This window comes from Monodon monoceros, unplaced genomic scaffold (genome assembly GCF_005190385.1).
Source record: "Monodon monoceros isolate NGI ecotype Baffin Bay Population unplaced genomic scaffold, NGI_Narwhal_1 Super_Scaffold_9, whole genome shotgun sequence".
NCBI lineage: Eukaryota > Metazoa > Chordata > Mammalia > Artiodactyla > Monodontidae > Monodon > Monodon monoceros.
In genome coordinates this window covers 20,831,430-20,850,876 of record NW_021703786.1, presented here as the reverse complement: position 1 = coordinate 20,850,876, position 19,447 = coordinate 20,831,430, and the positions used below count along the sequence as shown (strand labels likewise).

General features: G+C 38.6%; 1 protein-coding gene across 3 annotated transcripts in view; it reads left to right on the top strand.

Moving 5' to 3' along the window:
- The window catches only part of NSF (N-ethylmaleimide sensitive factor, vesicle fusing ATPase), a 157,916-nt gene that overhangs the window by 126,293 nt on the left and 12,176 nt on the right, over nucleotides 1-19,447 (top strand). For all 3 annotated transcript variants that reach the window (XM_029211233.1, XM_029211235.1, XM_029211234.1), the window contains 2 exons: nucleotides 1,168-1,234; nucleotides 3,461-3,540. In XM_029211233.1, coding sequence (XP_029067066.1) covers nucleotides 1,168-1,234; nucleotides 3,461-3,540 — 147 coding nt within the window. The remainder of the gene's footprint in view (nucleotides 1-1,167; nucleotides 1,235-3,460; nucleotides 3,541-19,447) is intronic.

Genomic DNA, 19,447 nt, shown 5'->3' with positions numbered 1-19,447 from the left:
AGCTCCAGTTATGGTCACTGGAATAGGAATGCCCAACATTTACAAAAAGGCTGGTCTCAAGGCCTTGAGCACTTACATTAAATTTATACATAAATTAATTCTTCTGTCTGGCTTGAAATTGCTACATCCTTGCCAGCATATAACAGCTTCCTTCACTGTTTGCTTAATTTGCATTTCTTTGGTTATCTTAAGATAATGTTCTGTTTTCTTTTGTCTAGTTCTAACATGCATCTATCTGATCCTTTATACCAGCTTTAATTCTTTTGTAAACACTTTGGTTGCTGTGGTCTGATTTGAGTTGACAGAATTCTCTGCTTTCTGTGTTATTCCTGTTTGACAGGCCACAATTCTTATAGATAATAAAATGATATTCAGTTCTACCCTGCACATCCCTGTGGCTCCATCTAGCTCTTGAGTCATAACACTGAAGTCATGCTTCTGACATAGATAGGAGAGACCATTATGATAAACTTGATGGATTTGTCAGTTGATTAATTCCAGCTGTTCCTCAGCACGCCCCAATGTGACACATCCAGCTCTTAGAGCTGAAAGCAGCATTACCCTGCCCTTGCTCAGCCATGATCCAGCTGTGACATCTTGGGCAAGTCATTTAACTGCTTTGGGCCTCAGTTTCCTCTCTTTTAAATTGTAAGAACTCTTGGGCTTCCCTGGTGGGGCAGTGGTTAAGAATCCGCCTGCCAGTGCAGGGGACCCAGGTTCTATCCCTGATCCAGGAAGATCCCACATGCCGCAGAGCAACTAAGCCCGTGCGCCACAACTACTGAGACTGCACTCTAGAGCCCCCGAGCCACAACTACTGAAGCCTGCGTGCCTAGAGCCCGTGCTCCACAGCAACAAAAGTCATCGCAGTGAGAAGCCCACACACCTCAACGAAGAGTAGCCCCTGCTCACCACAACTAGAGAAAGCCCACACACAGCAACGAAGACCCAACACAGCCAAAAATAAATTAATTATTTTTTTAAAATTGTAAGAACTCTTCAAGTTCTGAAGCTCTATTAAATTCTAGTTTTGTGTAGTCAGAAATATTGGGTGTTTTACTGTGTTTTGTTTGAGCATTGGTCAAGAATTAGCTAAATTTTGTCTTCTTGGAAATTGTCATAATTATGGAGGGCAGTGAGATAATAAATGGTTTTGCTTTCTTCTAGATCTTTGATGATGCATATAAATCCCAGCTCAGTTGTGTGGTTGTGGATGACATTGAGAGACTGCTTGGTGAGTCATAACTTTTGCCATCGTACTATCCTTGCCACATTACAGCTAATGTCTCACAAATTACAAGAGAAAATACAAGTGTTTATAATCTATAGGGCAATAGAAATACCTTTCTTTGTCTAATAAGGAAATATAACACTATCGCTTATATCTGAAGTCAACAATAGTATTCATGTTAAATATGCCTTATGACCGTAGCTACATTATAAACTGCTTTCCTATAAGGGCCCATGTCTCATATTATTTTGTATCTTTCACAGAGTTCCCTGCCCATAATAAATGATTAGTAATTTTCGTTGATGGATATATTTGCTGTATACTATTTCTGAGCTGCCTGTAGCTTAGGGATTCCATTTGTGAACTTTGACAGAACTAAGGAAAGAAGGGTTTAGGGCTGGAGTGAAATCTACAGGTTAGCTATAACACTTGGGGCAGAAGTTGTAATCTCTTTGTACATCAGTTTCTGCTCACATAAAAAAGAGACTGTATTCTCTTCCTTACTTATCCCACAGGGTAATTGTAAAGACAAAAATGAGATAATATACAGAAGTTGAAAACATTCTGAAAGTTAAAAGTGCTCTACAGTAATTTTTTAAAATACCTATTAAACATCTCCTATGTTTAAGTGCACTCCTACAGAATACAAAGATGAATAAAACAGCCCCTGTACTCAGCTCATAAGATGTATGCTACAAATAAATGCCAGAACAGTGTTATTACTCTTACATTTTATTTCATTGCAAAAAAATAGATAAATCTGGAATAAATTCATTGTAACAATGGCTCAGGATGCTATAATAAACTTGATTGAAATTGAACCTACCTGGTAACTTAATAAGTATCTGAAAATACTGCCAGCACCTGGTTAACTAACCCCTTCTTCATTAAGGGGTCCATAATGGTGTAGTAATGATTTCACGTTAACTGTTCTTACTACATTTTTCCCATGATTTTCAGACCTGCGTTACGTCCTCTATTACTTCTTTATTTTCCTGTTTCCTAAGGCAATGTTTATTACAAAGCAAAGCAGGTATATCTATGAGGTCTTCTTAAATCAGTAGTTTTATCTAGTGACCTGGGTTTTGGGTCTGCTATTTTTGATACACTTCAGCTCAGCTTCTGGGATTATTTCTTTAAAAGCTTTTAGGCACATACTCATAGCTCTGTGTAAAGTCCTTTATCTAAACACAATTGAGATGTGTGGTCATAGCAACAGTACTATGTCAGGAATGTGTGCCCTCTGAGTATATTTTCACTTGTATGAATAGTTATTATCCGTACTTATTTGTTCCTTTATTCAGTAAGCATTTGCTGAGCCCTTACCACTGTGCTAGAATTATTAGGGTTTCAGAAAAATAAGTAGTAAGATGCTGTCATTATGACATACATTGGCAAAAATTAATACAAAGTAGAATGTGCCATGTGTTCTGGATATTCAGAAAGGGGAGGATCACTTTTGACTTCAGAGGGCTGATGCCTGAAGGCAGCTCTAAGCACAGGGCAAGGGTGCATGTACAACATGCAGAGAAAGCAAAGGGGGTGGCATTAGTGTCATCTTGAAGGATGGGTAGAAGTTTTAACAGGTAGAAAGTTATTTGAGAAGTTCACTTTTCTTCACCATCTGTGGACCAATCTTAGTGGCTTTACCATCATTTCAGTTGTATTGAAGTACCTTACTTACATTATTATTACTTGCCATTTCCCCCTCTACCCATTTTCTAGTATCATGTTTTGTTGCCTGTGTACTCACTGTATTACCATGGTTTGCAATAACTTCTTGGAAATGTTTAGTAAATACTCCTGGAGATTTTTTTTTCCTCTTTTAAAAAAAAAAACAAAACTGTCTCTGAATATCAGACAGAGATGTCTACATGAACTCAAAATGGATATTTAGACGCTTTTTAAAAAATTTACAGATAAGAGTTCTTATGTACTATTTTAAGCATTTAAGTTATTGTAGATATTTTGTCTTGTTATCGTTAGTTGCTTGACTGTTATTTAGGACTGTGTTTACTCTTTTTTTTGGAATTTTATTTTATCTTATTTTTATACAGCGGGTTCTTATTGATTATCAATTTTATACATATTGGTGTATATATGCCAATCCCAATCTCCCAGTTCATCCCACCACCACCCCCCAGGACTCTTTATGCAGAAAAATCAGAATGTTTGGAATATGTGCATATGTATATCGAATCCCTAAACATAGCAATGTTTCTCTTTCAGATTATGTCCCTATTGGCCCTCGATTTTCTAATCTGGTATTACAGGCTCTTCTTGTGTTACTGAAAAAGGCGCCTCCTCAGGTAAAAATAATATAAGGAACATTTTCACAGAGTTTCTCCAGTAAATTATACAACGGTGCACTCTCTAAATAAGCAGATTATCATAAACATATAAAATTTTCTTGTTGAAGAGATTTTGAAAGGTTGTCTGGTCTGGCCTTCTGCCTTAAGGTAAATGATTTTCTTAATCACTTTTCTTAATCAGAGAAATTTTCTGTTCTTTTTCTGAAGATCTCAAAATCCCAGTTTCAGTTAGTATTCTGTGTTGCTTTATAACTTCACCACCATATTACACATCCCTACTTCCCTCCGTTTCCCATGAGAGATATTAATACATGATAGTAATGTAGAAGGGATTAAACACGTGTTCCCATTTGTTTTGTTTTTCATTTCATAAGTTTTCCTAAGAATTTGTATTTGGGGTAATTTACATCCTGTAGGGAGTTTTGTTTTGTTTTTAGTTTTTACGGATGAGCTTGAGTTATTTTCTCGTGTAATGTGGCAGTTTTGAAGAGTGAGTTTATAGCCAGAACCTTGGTTCATGTGGTTGTAGTTTTTACTCATGTGGCTTTTGGAGACTGGTGATTTTGATAGGTTGACACATTTAAACTAACCTATGAGGGTTGGTTAAATATGTTAATTATGTAGAGGCTGCGCATGTTTGGCTATGACATAAGACATGAATTCTCTTGGTTGATTCTGCATGTTGTAACCTTGAAGAAATGCCAATCAAAGGCAGATACAAAGGGGTGAAGCACTAACTTAAAAAACATCTTAATGTCTGTATGGGAATCTCATATTTGAAGTTAGAGATATAAACTAAGCTGTATGGAAAATATTTAGTGTTAAGCTGGTGAATCTAATATTTAATTTAACATTTAAAATTATATGTGTGTATGTGTTAGGCCTAAAGGTAAAGGACTTGTCTTGACTTTCTAGGGGTTTTTTTTTTTTCCCTAAACTAGTGAAAAGAAACATACAACAACCTTGAAAATTTACTACATATTTGCACGGTGAAAGGATTTTTTAAAATCATTTTTCTGTAAACTATTATTCCCAGGAGTTGGAGTTTTAGCTTATATCGAAGCTGAAATTAGAGAAGTGAGAATTTTTTTCTTTTCTGATTCCTTCAAAAAATATGTATATAGTTATAAAGCAGAAACTAACACACCATTGTAAAGCAATTATATTCCAATAAAGATGTTAAAAAAAATTTTTAATGTATATAGATATATCTAAAGTTTCTAGAATAAAAATAACCCCAATAAATAAATTTTTAAAATATATATATCACACACAAAAAAAATCCTTTTTATGAAATCAGCATTTAAAAAATTATAAGATTAGGAGACTTTTCCCAGGTATTAAAATTTACTTCTTATAATATTCAGGTTTTTAGCTAAAAATAATTTATGCTACAAGCCGTTTGAAAGAAGAAAGAATAATTTTTCAATGGTACTTTTTAAACTGCTTATCCCTTTACATTGTTAAATACTATACACATGGATTTAAACAGAGACATCCCCTGAGAATTATTTGTAATCCAAAATAGATACTAATAGAAATAAATAGAACATATTGACAAATGATTTGCAAAATCTTGAATAAAGACTTAGGAATAACTTTTTGTTTTATAAAAATAATTGTTAACACCCTTGAGGAAAGGAACATTATCTTATGCTTTTAAATCTTACAGCATCTGGCACTGAGGTTTATACAGATATGCTTCATGAATAACTTATTCAAATATATATATATATATATATATATATATATATACACACACACTCACATATATATATAAACTTTTAAATATTTTTTGAGTGTCCCCTCATTTTGGTGGGATTGAGTATTTAGTATTGCTGTAGTTTATATTTGGCAAGATATGACTAAAGTGAAAACATTCAAAAATAAGTAAAGTTCAAATGGCCAATAAGCACACAAAAAGATACTCAACATCATTAGCCATCAGGGAAATGCAAATCAAAGCCACAGTGAGATATCACTTTATATCATCTAGGATTACCATAATCAAAAAGTCAGATAACAAGTATTGATATGCATATGGAGAAATTAGAATCCTTATACACTGTTGGTGGGAATAGGTAAATTGTGCAGCCTTTGAAAAACAGTCTAGCACTCAAAAAGTTAAAGATAGTGTTACCATATGACCCAGCAATTCTATTTCTAGGTATATACCCCAAAGAAATGAAAATATATATCCACACAAAAGCTTGTACATGAATATTCATAGCAACATTATTCATAATTGCCAAAAAGTGGAAACAACCCAAATGTTCATCAAGTAAAATAAACTATGGTATATACATACAATGGAGTATTATTTGGCATTTAAAAGAAATGAAGTACTAATACATGCTATAACATGGATGAACCTTGAAAACATGCTAAACAAAAGAAGCCAGTCACAAACAACTACATATTGTATGATTCCATTTATATGAAATGTCCAGAACTGGCAAATCTATAGAGATAGAAAACAGATCAGTGGTTGCCTAGGACTGGAGGGGTGGATAGGGAGAATGAGAGGTGACTGATAATGGGTACAGGGTTTCTTTGGGGGATGATGAATACGTTCTAAAATTGATTCCAGTGATGTTTGCACGTATCCGTGCAATCTACTAAAAACCATTGAATTGTACACTGAATTGTACAGGGTCAGTGACAGGGTCAGTGAACCGTGTGTTATATGAGTTACATCTTGATAAAATGGTTACAATAGATAGATACATAGATAGATAGATACATAGATAGATAGTGTCAGAAGCTTAAATGATGAAAGGAGGATTCCATGCAGAGCTAGAGGTAAGGAGTGAGCATACAACATACATGGCCCAGATTGGAAGAAATCTTAGAAACAGGAGTTGAATCCTTAAAAAAGGGCTGTGGAATGAATTTCTCTAAGGATTGGAAAGGAAGGATATAGGAGCATGTAAGAAGTAGAAGATAGATCTAGTTGCCTTAGTGATTGGAAATGGTGGGGATTCTCTTTTAAGAGAATACCAGCCTGTCCTTAATCAGAATTTGGTGACTCTGACCTGGACTGCTAGATGACCTGCTGTATAAGTGAATCAGTGGGAGAAGAAGGTAAGATTTAAAATATTTCTAGTTGGCATATATTTAACAAAATAAAAATATGCTTTCTCTGTACCACCTTGCTTTTTTAAATTAGTTTGTATTCTCTCAGGACAATAAGGGAAAATTTTTCAGGCTGATCCAGTGTCAAGACTATTTGTCATTCTAAAGTAGAAGCATTCACTTTACCAAACCATTATCATGTAGGTTTTTCCGATGTTTTCAATTAAATATTAAATGTATATGAATCTGAATGTTGTAGAGATGCATAGACTGATAGAAAGCTATTATTTTATCACTGTCAAGAAAACAGAAAAGTTGTAGGCATTTTTCTTTCAAAAGAGGGACTGTACATGCATACAATACAGTAATCATATCAGTCACAGAATCCTTAATTTTGCATTTGTTGTAATTCAGCTTTCACATAGAAAAATTGTATGTGCATGTGTGCACATGCTCAAATAAAAGAATCCCTTCAGGGGTACTATGTTGTTATGTATCAAGATATTCTTTTTTTCTACTTCTCCCCCTCCCCCATCTCCCCTCCCTCATTGTAAATTGGCTTATTAAAACTGGTTCACAAGCCTTCCTTTTTTCCCTTTGTGATTGCTTTGGTCTTGGATTTTCAGTGTAGGACTGAAAATTCAAGTCAGATTTCAGTTACTAGGATAATTTTCTTTGAATTTAAAATTTTTCTAAGTTAATGCATAGATTTTTAATGAACCCAGTATTCAGTGGATTTGCTTTAAATTTAGCTGGAGAGTTAATTTCATGATTGATTTATTAGCCCTTTGAAAGTATAAAAAGTGGTATCTGTAGTTCATGAAGACTGAAAAACATCATCACATTTTGTTTAGCATCTTTTTAAAACCAATTAAAAGCTTTTCTAAAATGGATTGAACAGGAGAAAATAAAACATGTTCCCTAAGTCTTTATTTCAATCAAGTTTCCCTGTGTTCTGCAGGAGAAGAGATCGAGGGGGGATAGAAAAATTGAAAAGGGCTGTCCCAGCAGGGAGCCACGCCGCAGAAAAGGGCTGCTCTGAGAACTCAGCAGCAGTAGCTAAGAAAGCTCCCAGCCTGCTTCATCTACATGCAGAGTCACACAAGGCATGGGGGTGCTCACCATCACCACAGAGGTTTCACATGTGCTTCCCTGCTGATTCTTGTGAAAAGCTAACAATTGGCTTGGAGGGTAAAAGACCACTGCAGTTCACCCTCCCTGAGCTGGACGTACAATTTGTCCAGTGTTAGGAAATGTCCGGCTTAGCAGTGAGAGGCTTGAAGACACCCCTCCTTCCAGTGAGATTCCTAAAGCCGGCTCTTTTGCTTGATGACACTGGGGCTCTTTTCAAGCTTTGCAGATTTATGGAAGTCGAAGGGAATGTGCCTTTCAGGATCAGGAGGATGAAAGCCTTAGTCTTCGTGTCAAGGAAGAGGCAGTAGTAATGCAGTAAGGCCAGGTAAATCTTCCTGCAAACTGCAGCACCAGCGGCTTTATGATTTTCCTCATAGGTCTCTTCTGGCACCTTCTTTTTTTTCTTTTTGGGAGACAAAGTGCCTGAAAAGGAACTCCTCAGCTGTAAAATGACATGACTTCCAGTTTCCTCAACAAGTGTGAGAGTAGTTAAGCCCATTAACCTGACTGCTTTAATGTTTACCTGACACTTTTGCAAATCAGCTTGGAAGACTTCATCCATATGTACCAGAATAACCTTGTAACTAATGGAGAACCACTCCTTTTTCACTTCAGTGCTTCCCAGCCTTTTTCATATCATGGCATGTAGAAAATGATAACATCTGATGATGTACTTGGGTAAGTAGATGAGGCCATTCACAGCTGGCCAGAGATGCAGCCACGCCAAGTGCCACTCAGCCTTCCCAAGGGCTGACGAGAATTGATATCTTAGAACACTTAATTCATTCACAGCATGCCAGCTGGAAAACTCTTTGGAAACTGTAAACTTTTACAAAAGAAGATCACTCCAAATTAATAGCAATATTACTGAAGTAGAACTTGGACCTGACAGTTAGAATTTTAGCTGAAAAATAAAGTTGTTGAAAAAAATTACTTCCTTACTGCTCTGGCACTTAGGAATATTACCTGATAAGAAAGAAGTAGGGCTTAGAGCTGGGAAGGGCATAACTAACAATAAGACTGTTAGTAAATTCCTGGTGGGAACTCAGGCAGGCATATTTGTTTCTCCATGGGTTTAATTTAAGATCACCAGTCTCTCTACAAGATTGCTTTTTCTGTAATCCTTATATGACATCTCAGTGCAATCTTACTTCGGATATGTTATTAGGAGTCTTGGTGATATTAAGCAACTCTTCAGTCTTTGGATTGCTTTAGCAAAATAACCAAATAATGGAAGAGATTCCAAATCACACAGGCCTAAACATGAATATCTCTCTGTCTATCTGTTCAAAATTAACTCTGGCTAATGACTACAATATGACTCAAGAAGATATATAACCACTTTAAGAGAGAGGTTTAGTAATTTTGCCAGACACATTAATTGTAATCACTGATGTGGTGACTTCTGCATTGGACTTCTTTATAAAAAATCTGTGTGATGATTGACTGTTTAGTAGCCCAGTTTTCTCATTTATTAAGTCAGTGACGTTAGATGGCTACTATAGTTTAAAAAATTCTCTAAAAGTGTACTTTACTTACTAGGTTATCTCAGAAAGTTCTATGTAAATTGAATATATATATATATATATATATATATAGAGAGAGAGAGAGAGAGAGAGAGAGAGAGGGAGAGAAAGAGAGAACAATTTCAAGTTCATCAAAAAACAGTGAAAGACCTTTTTTTTTTCCTTAGACTCCATATATATGTGTTAGCATATGGTATTTGTTTTTCTCTTTCTGACTTACTTCACTCTGTATGACAGACTCTAGGTCCATCCACCTCACTACAAATAACTCAATTTTGTTTCTTTTTATGGCTGAGTAATATTCCATTGTATATATGTGCCACATCTTCTTTATCCATTCATCTGTTGATGGACACTTAAGGGTAAGACAGGAATAAAGACACAGACCTACTAGAGAGTGGACTTGAGGATATGGGGAGGGGGAAGGGTAAGCTGTGACAAAGTGAAAGAGTGGCATGGACATATATACACTACCAAATGTAAAATAGATAGCTAGTGGGAAGCAGCCGCACAGCACAGGGAGATCAGCTCAGTGGTTTGTGACCACCTAGAGGGGTGGGATAGGGAGGGTGGGAGGGAGGGAGACACAAGAGGGAAGAGATATGGGAACATATGTATATGTATAACTGATTCACTTTGTTATAAAGCAGAAACTAACACACCATTGTAAAGCAATTATACTCCAATAAAGATGTTAAAAAAAAAAAAAAGAAAAAACAGTGAAAGAAATTCGGTGAGTCCTTTCATAAAACATTGCTGCAGATATCTGCTAAATCATGTTTTTCAAAACAGGGCTTTTTGTTTTGTTTTTCAGTAGAGCACATCTAAAATATGTATTAATTAATGCAAAAAATTATAAGATAAATATATACATACACACACACCATTTTCAGGTAGCTCAAAATTAAATATCTAAATTTTAATCATAGAAAAATACTAATGGTGCTGAGACAAAATATCCTCTCACCGCCTTAAATATATTACTGTGACTTGACATCAGCATTAGAAAAGTGTTGACTATACCATCATAATGTTCCATGGGGCCATGAATCTAGTTATGAGTATCCTCTCTGCACAACTCACTCATTGTATTGGACATGGAGTCAGAAAACCTGAGTTTGAGTCTTAGCACAGCCCTGGCATTTTAGTCTTGAACTAGTCCCTTAATACCTTTGTGTCTATTTCTTCATCTGTAAAATGAAGATAATTCCTCCTTACCTACCACAGTGACGGCCAACTCACATAATGTAAGTTCTATGTAAACCTGCGGGCTGCACAGATATAAGGTATTAATGCCTTATTGTGAAAAGCATAGAGTTACTGAGAAGTAGGAGTATGCTGTTTCCACAGAGAAGGTCATTTGTAAAGAATCAGTTTATAAAGTCCTATCCTTAAAAAAGGATGAATGTTTCTCTTGCGTGATTTGAATGTTTCCATTGCTTGGAGCCTAGGGGTTGACATCTAAGATTCTGTTTCTTCCTGTTTTCTTAATGTTTCAAAGTTCTTAGGGGTTTAGTATTTTATTAAGGCTGTTGTATAGAACTAGAAATGTATTTCCCAGCTGTTGTTTTAAGAAAAGAGGTGCCTTTAGATAGTCCACAGAACCTCTTTAGCATTTAAGATAGGAAAACTAAAGAATGTAACTGTATATAGCAAATTTCCATGGAAAGTGAGTTCAGTGTTTCAAGTTGGAATGCCCAGGTTCAACTTCTCTCATTTGCAATACTGGAAAAAGAAGTAAAGGCACCCTGCTTCCCCATCACCCATTCACTGAAATTTAGAAGCTTCCTGAGTCCTAAGACAAATACTCTGGTCTGGGGATTGGAGATCCCTATTATAAAAGGGAGAATGAAGTAGAAACAGGAATTTCAGAGTTCAACAGCGTGAGGAGTAGAGAGAGAGCCAGGGCTTCTGGCCATTGTGGGATCCCAAGTACACTACCCATTACACTTGTCCTTAGCCTCCAGGGACTGGCCCTCCTTCCTTTTTCCCTGTAGCTACCTGTTGCTTGTGACTAAAGTTCACCTCTTTTTCTAATCCAAGGTGGGACAGAATAGCATTTCACAGCTTCTCTTCTACCTACCTTTCCCCAAAACAAATACACAGATCTTTGAAGATCCATAAGGGTTTATACTATATGACATAACAACTATTGGGTGAGAAGAACCAATAAGGGGAGCCTTACAAAGGGTCCAAAACAATCTGTCAATATTCCTGATAGTTATTGGAATGTAGATGGAACAAGACCTTGATCTTTTCACGTCACAGCTTGGTCTGTAACCACGTTTTCATCTTGACAATCCTGTTTACCTCTCACATTGGGGAATGGCAAATGTCAAGAGTGCTTTTCACAAGGAAAGCTCCAGACAATCTGCCTAGACCCTCCCTTCCCTTCTTTCTTTCTCTTTCTCTCTTCCTCCCCTTCCTTCCTTCCTTCTTTCCTCCCCTTCCTTCCTTCCTTCTTTCCTCCCCTTCCTCCCCTTCCTTCCTCCCTCCCTCCCCCTTCCTCCCTTCCCTTTCTCCTCTTCCTTCCTTCCCCCCTTCCTTCCTTCCTCTCTTCCTCTCTTCTTCTCTTCCCCTCTCTCTCTCTTTGCAGACCTATTTAGGCTACATAGATGATGATATTTGTTGAATGGATATCTTGAAGATGGTGAGTCTACATGTAGAACTGGCATTGGCAGTGTAAATAAGAGCTCAGGAGTTAGAATTAGAAGACTTGAACTTGAATTCAGTCACTTAATTTCTGAGCCTCAATTTTCTCATAGTAAAATGGGAACAGTAGTAATATTTAACTAATATTTAGATCGTGAGAATTAAATAAGATAAATGTTGATTATAGTTCTTTGTAAACTGCAAATCACAACTCAATTGTTAGTTTATTATTCACTTTAAAGAAAATTCTGACTCTGTCTTTCCTCACATAAAAAATACGTAAAACCAACAAAGTAACCAACCCATATCAAAGGAGCTAGGCTCCAGGTGGCTGCTGCGGAAGAAGCCAGCCCTAGAAATGTCAGCAGGAATGACAGCTTCCTTTCCCTCTAGCTGCCAGCCATCGGGCTCCTGCAGACCCTGCTGGGACTAGCCCTGGAGCAGGTGGAAGAAGGATGCCAGTTCCCCAAGTAAGGAGTAATAATGGGAAGGGAGAACAGGGAGAAATACCAGCCAGAGCAGGGAGATGAAAAGCTTGGTGGCCGCCCTGCTAGTGATCCATTATCTATATAAAGTGGGCCCGTGTCAGAAACTGCCTGCCTAAGGATCAAATCACCTTCCACTTAATCCTCAGTTATTCTCTAAGTGTGATTTCAGTTATGAAGAAAAAAGGACTGGAGGAAATATGCCAAAATTGTTTTCTGTGATTGCCTCAAAATTTTGAAAAAAAAGTTTGAGCTCATCCTCCCAATATTTTAATGCATTTATTATTCTATTAGTTGATGTTCATTTTAAAATGTACAAAAAAGGAATTTTTAAAAAGAATGAAGAGAAAAACAAAAGTTAAAGGAAGTTCTATTATTTCTCCATCTTAAAGACAACTGCTCTCAGATGGTAGATCATAGGTGGGTTTTTCTGCTTTATTATTTCTTACATTTTATACATTTTCTACAATAAGCATTTGTTACTTTATAATCAGGAAAAATAAAAACTTAATGTGTATACAGTCGTTTTTATTTTTTATTATTATTATTTTATTTATTTATTTATTTTTTTTTTTGCGGTACGCGGGCCTCTCACTTTTGTGGCCTCTCCCGTTGCAGAGCACAGGCTCCGGACACGCAGGCTCAGCAGCCATGGCTCACGGGCCTAGCATGTGGGATCCTCCCAGATGGGGGAACAAACCCGTGTTCCCTGCATCGGCAGGCGGACTCTCAACCACTGTGCCACCAGGGAAGCCCAGTCATTTTTATTTTTAACTCAGCAGTATAACTGTCAAAATTCCAGTCCTTTGCAACTAAGTTGCTGCTTGACTAACAATAACCGTTAAATGAATCTACCTTTGTATCTAAGCTTGTCTGTATGCAATATATTTTGTTAGCCTTGTTTTTTCTTTAAGGCTGATTTAATTTAAGGTCTGGTCTGTAAGATACTCTGTGGTCCTGCAAGTAAAAGTGTGTATGTAAGTGCCCCCTGACTCTCACGGTTGTCCTTGGACACCCACCTGGCATTCAGCTCAGTGCTGTGCTTCCAGGCTGAACTTAACGATGGTTGAATGCCAGTGTGACCAAGGTTGACCAGGATAGATGGTGACAGTTCTACTAAGCTTCATGGAAAGGAGATGAGAAGTTTCTTTCTATCCAAAAATATTTCTTTTGAAATGCAAGTTTGAAATATTTCTTTCTATATGCTTTTATTAGGATGTACATTTCATAAACTTTTGTTCTGTACTATAGAAATAATAAAGATGAGTAAGACATGCTACCTGCCCTCAAAGAGCTCATAATCCAGGACCACCTATTCAGTTGCGCAGTTTGGGCACAAGCTGTGCACAAGGTCAACTGGCAAGTGGGGGTTAACATCCAGCCCACACTCCAGTCGCCCTGTGAGCCGTGTACCCTGACGTGGGCTGTAACTGCCCAGCTGAGTAGGGTTGCCACATTTAGTAGAAGAGGATATAGGATGCCAAGTTAAATTTGAATTTCAGAAAGACACCAAATAATCTTTTAGTGTAAGTATATCCCATGCATTGTTTGGGACATACTTATACTCAGGGCTTTATCTGGCAACCCTAGCCTGAGGAAGAGGAAAAGAGGTGCCTTTTTACTCATACAAGGTGCTGGGGCTTTAGGAGATGGGGACAAGGGTGGCTACATATACCTAGATGACTGCTTTTTTCTAATTCATCCACCTAGGAGGGGTATTTTTTTTCTTCTCTGTATGCAGGCCAACTAGTGTCCCTGACACAATCCAGTGAGGGAGAAAGATGTGTAAACATGATGATGTAAATAGTTAAGTTTTTATAACTTATGTGGGTTCCAGTGGACTATGGAGGAAAGTACGGTCCATTTTGCCCGAGAAAATCTGCAAGTATTTCACAAATAGTAGTTCTTGATCCTGGTCTTGAAAGATGAGTAAAAGGGAGATTGATCAGGACCATTATGCTGTGCTGAGGAATTCCAGCTCTGCAGCAGTGGGCAGAGATGGTGAAGGATATGCCTGCGCCAGAACTAGCACATTTTTATTATTTACATACTAACTGATACTTGGGAATTTAAGGATACGTTTTGTGTACAGTTACTTATCTTAGGCTTCATATGGCATATTCAGTTTCACTGGAGGGAAGAATAGGAATTAGTAAGAAATCAAAGGCTTCATTTTTCCGAAATGACTGAAGCTTAACCTCTTTAAATATTAATTGCTCTAATACTTTAGCCTTTTTTAAAAGGAAAGAAATGCTACATACATCTTTGGTGTCTGAAGCAAAGTATTATAAACACTACGTCAATGAATAAGGATCTTCATTACAAACCATAATCACATGGCGATTATGCAAGAACTATTGGAATGTAGAGGACTCTGCCCTGGGAGTCATTAAGTAGACCTAGTGTGCCCTGTTTTTTTGAGTTTGTTGTACTTTTTCTTGTTTTTAATGGTTTTGCTATCAGCTTTTACTTGAGGAATTCAAGTCAGTTGTGTCAGTCTGCCTGCCTCTGACAATTCCCCCTCGTCTAATTTGCTGCTTCTTAGCTGTGAGCTAAGAAAGGCAACCTCCAGGACCCTTGAGTTGTCTGTAAAGTGAGAGCAACTAGACTGATGAGAGGCAGAGGAGCTTCCTGCCAGCAGGGCCATGTCGTGAATTCCGTGGATCCCTTTCTTCATAAAGAAAATGTTAAACTTTTATTTTCCAACTGTTGGTATTTAAAACATTTTCCTCAGCCTGAAAGTTCTTTTATTTTTCTTCTGATTTTAGAAGAAATTAGAATATTTTTGTGGGCCCTTGCCCCTGTGCCTGCTGTGCCCAGTGGATAAGTTGGTACTACCTGTGAGTAGTCACTTGAACCTCATTTATTGTGTTTTTTCAGTTCTAGAAGTTAGAGAATTTTGCATATATCTTGGTTCTTGGCTATGTTCTAGATAGTTGAAATTGTTCAGTAAATTGGCCTCCAGATAAATGAGGTGTTTTTACTGGGCATATTGAATCCATGCTCGGAGAGGGTGGAGCCTGAAGGAGCAAACTGGGTTGTGTAGGGTTAAAGGAGGGCAGAATGTGGAGAGAAGGCAAGTTCTGAAATATCTTGAACATAAGGGATAATTGCGAACTGGTAGAAAACTCTGGAAAGCATTTTAATAAAGAGGAATGCTATGGATAAAAATCACAGAGGTAGAAGTTAAATGAGAAAGAAGAAGAGAATTGAACTGATTAGAGCACAGGGGTCATTTTAGGGCATCTCAGCTAAAAGCGGAGGGAGGGAGGGGAAGTGCACTGTGGGTGCCAGGTGGAAGAGTCCGGATTTGCTGATGAGTCAGTGATCATCTTAGTTAAGTTTCTAATGAGAGCACCTGCAAAACTGGGCACTAAGAATACCGTATATCAGTACGTCCTTATTTTCTTAATTTATTTAACCTTTTCTCCTAAGAGCTCAGAGGTCGTAATTTCTAGGTGATATATCTAACTCATAATTAAGAGATCAGCCATTGCTGATATAAGTTAAAAATTACACAAATAAGAATGGACAGCAGGGCTTCCCTGGTGGCGCAGTGGTTGAGAGTCCGCCTGCCGATGCAGGGGACACGGGTTCGTGCCCCGGTCCAGGAGGATCCCACATGCCGCCGAGCGGCTGGGCCCGTGAGCCACGGCCGCTGGGCCTGCGCGTCCAGAGCCTGTGCTCCGCAATGGGAGAGGCCACAACAGTGAGAGGCCCGCGTACTGCAAAAAAAAAAAAAAAAAAAGAGTGGACAGCAAAGCATAGTGGGAATATCGGTGAGGCCTGAACTCTGGTTTCAGCTCCCTCCCTGGATGTAAAATCTTACCCCCGTTTCTCACCTACAAAATAGCCAGGAGAGGAGAGGGAGGAGGAGAGAACTAGGCAAGCTTTCAGAGCTGCTCCGAGTATAAAATCTGATGATTCCATGTCTTTTTCACAAACTGGTACTAGAATATTCTTTAATATCTCAGAGTGGTCTGCTCTTGCCTATAGTAATTTTAAAAAATTATTTGGGGTTAAGTTCCTTATTTCATATTCAATATGTATTATGAATTCCCCCTCTTTATTGTCCTCTGTCCTGCCTACAGCACCAGGAGGATGGTTACAAAGACAGTAGGCCAAGAATTTGCTTCAGGGTAAAATCTAATGGAGAGTTTAAATGTAGTTGTCTGCCTAGTTGTAACATGATTTATTTGAAACATCCTTCCTTTGGTATTCAACTTAAACATTTAACTACCAAAAAAAGAAGTTACAGACATTTGAGCGTGAGAAATCAAATGCATGCAGGATATGCAAAGAGGCCCCATTCCTCTCCTTTTGCTGTCCAGACTTTTGGTTGTTTTTAATAGTAGTCAAATTTTTCCCTTGATTTGGGGAAACCAAGAGTTGTAGGAGATGCTTAATAATAGTTATCTCGCTAGCTTAAATTAATGGCTTCTAATGAGTCTTATCTTTTCTCTGTTAGAGAAGTCTGTATTATGAATAGTTATGAATAGCTTAACTATTGACGATCAATTGATTAGCTAAAAGAAAGCGGTATGACATCCTTTGCATCTAGTTATATTGTAAATGAAGCATACATGCTGATCATTCTGGATTGTTTTCTTTAAAACTTGTTGACTTGTTATCATAGTATTCAACACTTGGGGCTCAGATGTATAGACTCTGAAATGGTAGTTATTTTCCTGTTGAACATTTGGTATAGTGTGCATTATTCAGGGCCAGAAGAGAAGTGTAACAAGGAAGGAGTGATCTGCAGCCCTTGAAACCTACACTGAGATCACCATTCATTCATTCAACACAAATGTATCAACCTGTCACTATGTTCAAGGCACTATGCTAGCCCTGGATCCATCAGTGAAACCAAACAGGCACAAGTCCTGTCCTTATGAGGGAAGACCAGCAATAAATAGAATACATAAGTAAAGACAGTAAATGAGTAAAGTATATAGTATGTTAAGAGGTGATCCTACTGTGGGGGGAAAGAGCAGGATAAAGGGAGATGAAGCGGGGGTGGGGGGGGGTGGGCCTTGTGGGAAAGGTGACACCGGAGCAGAGCCCTGACTTTGAGGCAGAGAACCATGTGGATGTATAAGGGAAGAGCATTCTAGGTAGAGGGAACATCAGAGTATCTTCTGTGTGCCAGGCATGCTGTGCTAAAGACCTGCAAGGACAGAGATGAATAAAACATGGCCCCGCCCCCAGGGAGCTGACAAGCTAGAAACAAGATTCAGACTTGCAAATAAATGCAGTGGTAAAGTTGTATAAGCTCTATGGTGGATAGAATTTTTTATTTAATCTGCACTGAATAATAACAAACTAAGTTAAAATATCAGACATTACTCCCATTTCAAGAATGAAGCTAGTGTGACAAACTGAAGCACCTCTTACCAGAAAAGCTTCACATCCTCTGCCCTGAGCTGATTTCTTCCTCAGAGTCCCTGCCTCTCACGGAGGCCCCTCACTCTCAACCTGCTGTCACGGCTGCTTCTGAGGGGCGTTTGATCTTTAGCTTCAGGCCTCGTCTGGGCCTTGACTAACTGTCGTTAAGCTGAAGATCGGTGCGCTCATCTCCCCCTAATGCAGAGTGAATCTTGGCCTTCTGGGAGAATGCACTCTCTTGGCATCGTTTGCGGCCAGTGCCGTGCATTGTTGAGAAGAGAGGAATTCTCAGGTGCCCCACTGCTCGCCCACCCAACCCGATGTCATAGATTCCTGACGTCCCAGGCAGAGGACAGTTTTTCAGGTTCCTCTCAAGACCATCGTTCAAGCTCTCACTTCCTTTCACTCCTGCCTCCTCTGACAGTGATGGCAAAGGCCTCCCTCCCCCACACATTCTCACCTCATGCTCTACTCTGACAAGTAGGTAGGATTTTTAATCCCGTTTTTATGGTTGAGGATGAAACAGGTGCTGAGAAGTTCAGTAATCTAGCCCAAATCACCCAGCTATGAATGGTGGAGCCTGTACTTTTTGTATGGCACCAAGCCACCTGTCCATCAGGGGACTTGCCTCTCCTCCCTTGCTTTCTGCCCACCCTGGGCTTGCGTTGAAATGGAAGGCACGTGTGTGCATCACTGATGACGAGGCGCCGACCCTTCCCAGGCGCGCTCACTCTGAGACCCTTTCTCAGAGCCGTCTTTCCCGCAGCAGCCCCCTCACAGGCTGCCGGACTGCCCGGCATGAAGCTGCTGGGATCATCTTTCTCGTCATCACAGTTCTTCCTCCTCCAGCACCTTCTTTAGTTTCCTGTTGCTTTTTATACTAAATCTCCTTTCTTAGTTTGGCATTCTGAGTCTTCCTTTTGTCGGCTGCCTACTCTGCATCTCTCTAAAAAGACTTCGTTTTCAGCCCTGATGGCTCTGGCTCAGCTGCCTCCACCACCCACATGGGAATTAGGAGCATGGAAGGCCTGTCCCTTCTCCTCCAGGGCCTCCTCTTCATCAGTGTCTCTATGATACTGTAGGAATCTTCCCGGATGACCCCATGCCAGTGAAGCTGTGCCCATAAGCTGTGTCCCCTCAGCCATTATTCATTGGTGTTTGCTGGTGTGTTACTTGGCAGTGGTCCCTGAATATTTACTTGGTCTCCCCAGCCAGATCGTACTCACTTTAGAGGCACAAACTGAATCTCATAATTCCATAAATACCTGAACAGAGTCAATTCATGTTAATGGTCTGATCAACTAATCTATTTTATCTTTAACTTGGCTTATAAATTCTGAATTCTGAAAAATTTCACTTTTGTTTACAAAAGCCTCAAATTCTAACAACGAGAAAATAAAGTTTAAGGCCCCCGGCACACTCACTCCTTAATCCATTTCAGGGTTTCCAGTTGTTCACAGTTCATTCTTCTTAGCAAGGGTGTATTGCCCTTGCTCAGCATTGAATGATATGGAAATAATTGGCCTTTCTTTACTGCATAACTGACTTTACTTTTGTTAGCAGGTTAAAATCAGCCCTTCCATTTCACTGCAGTATTATATTGGTGGCATTTTTATTTAAGGGAGGGAAAAAAAGCTTTCTTCCACA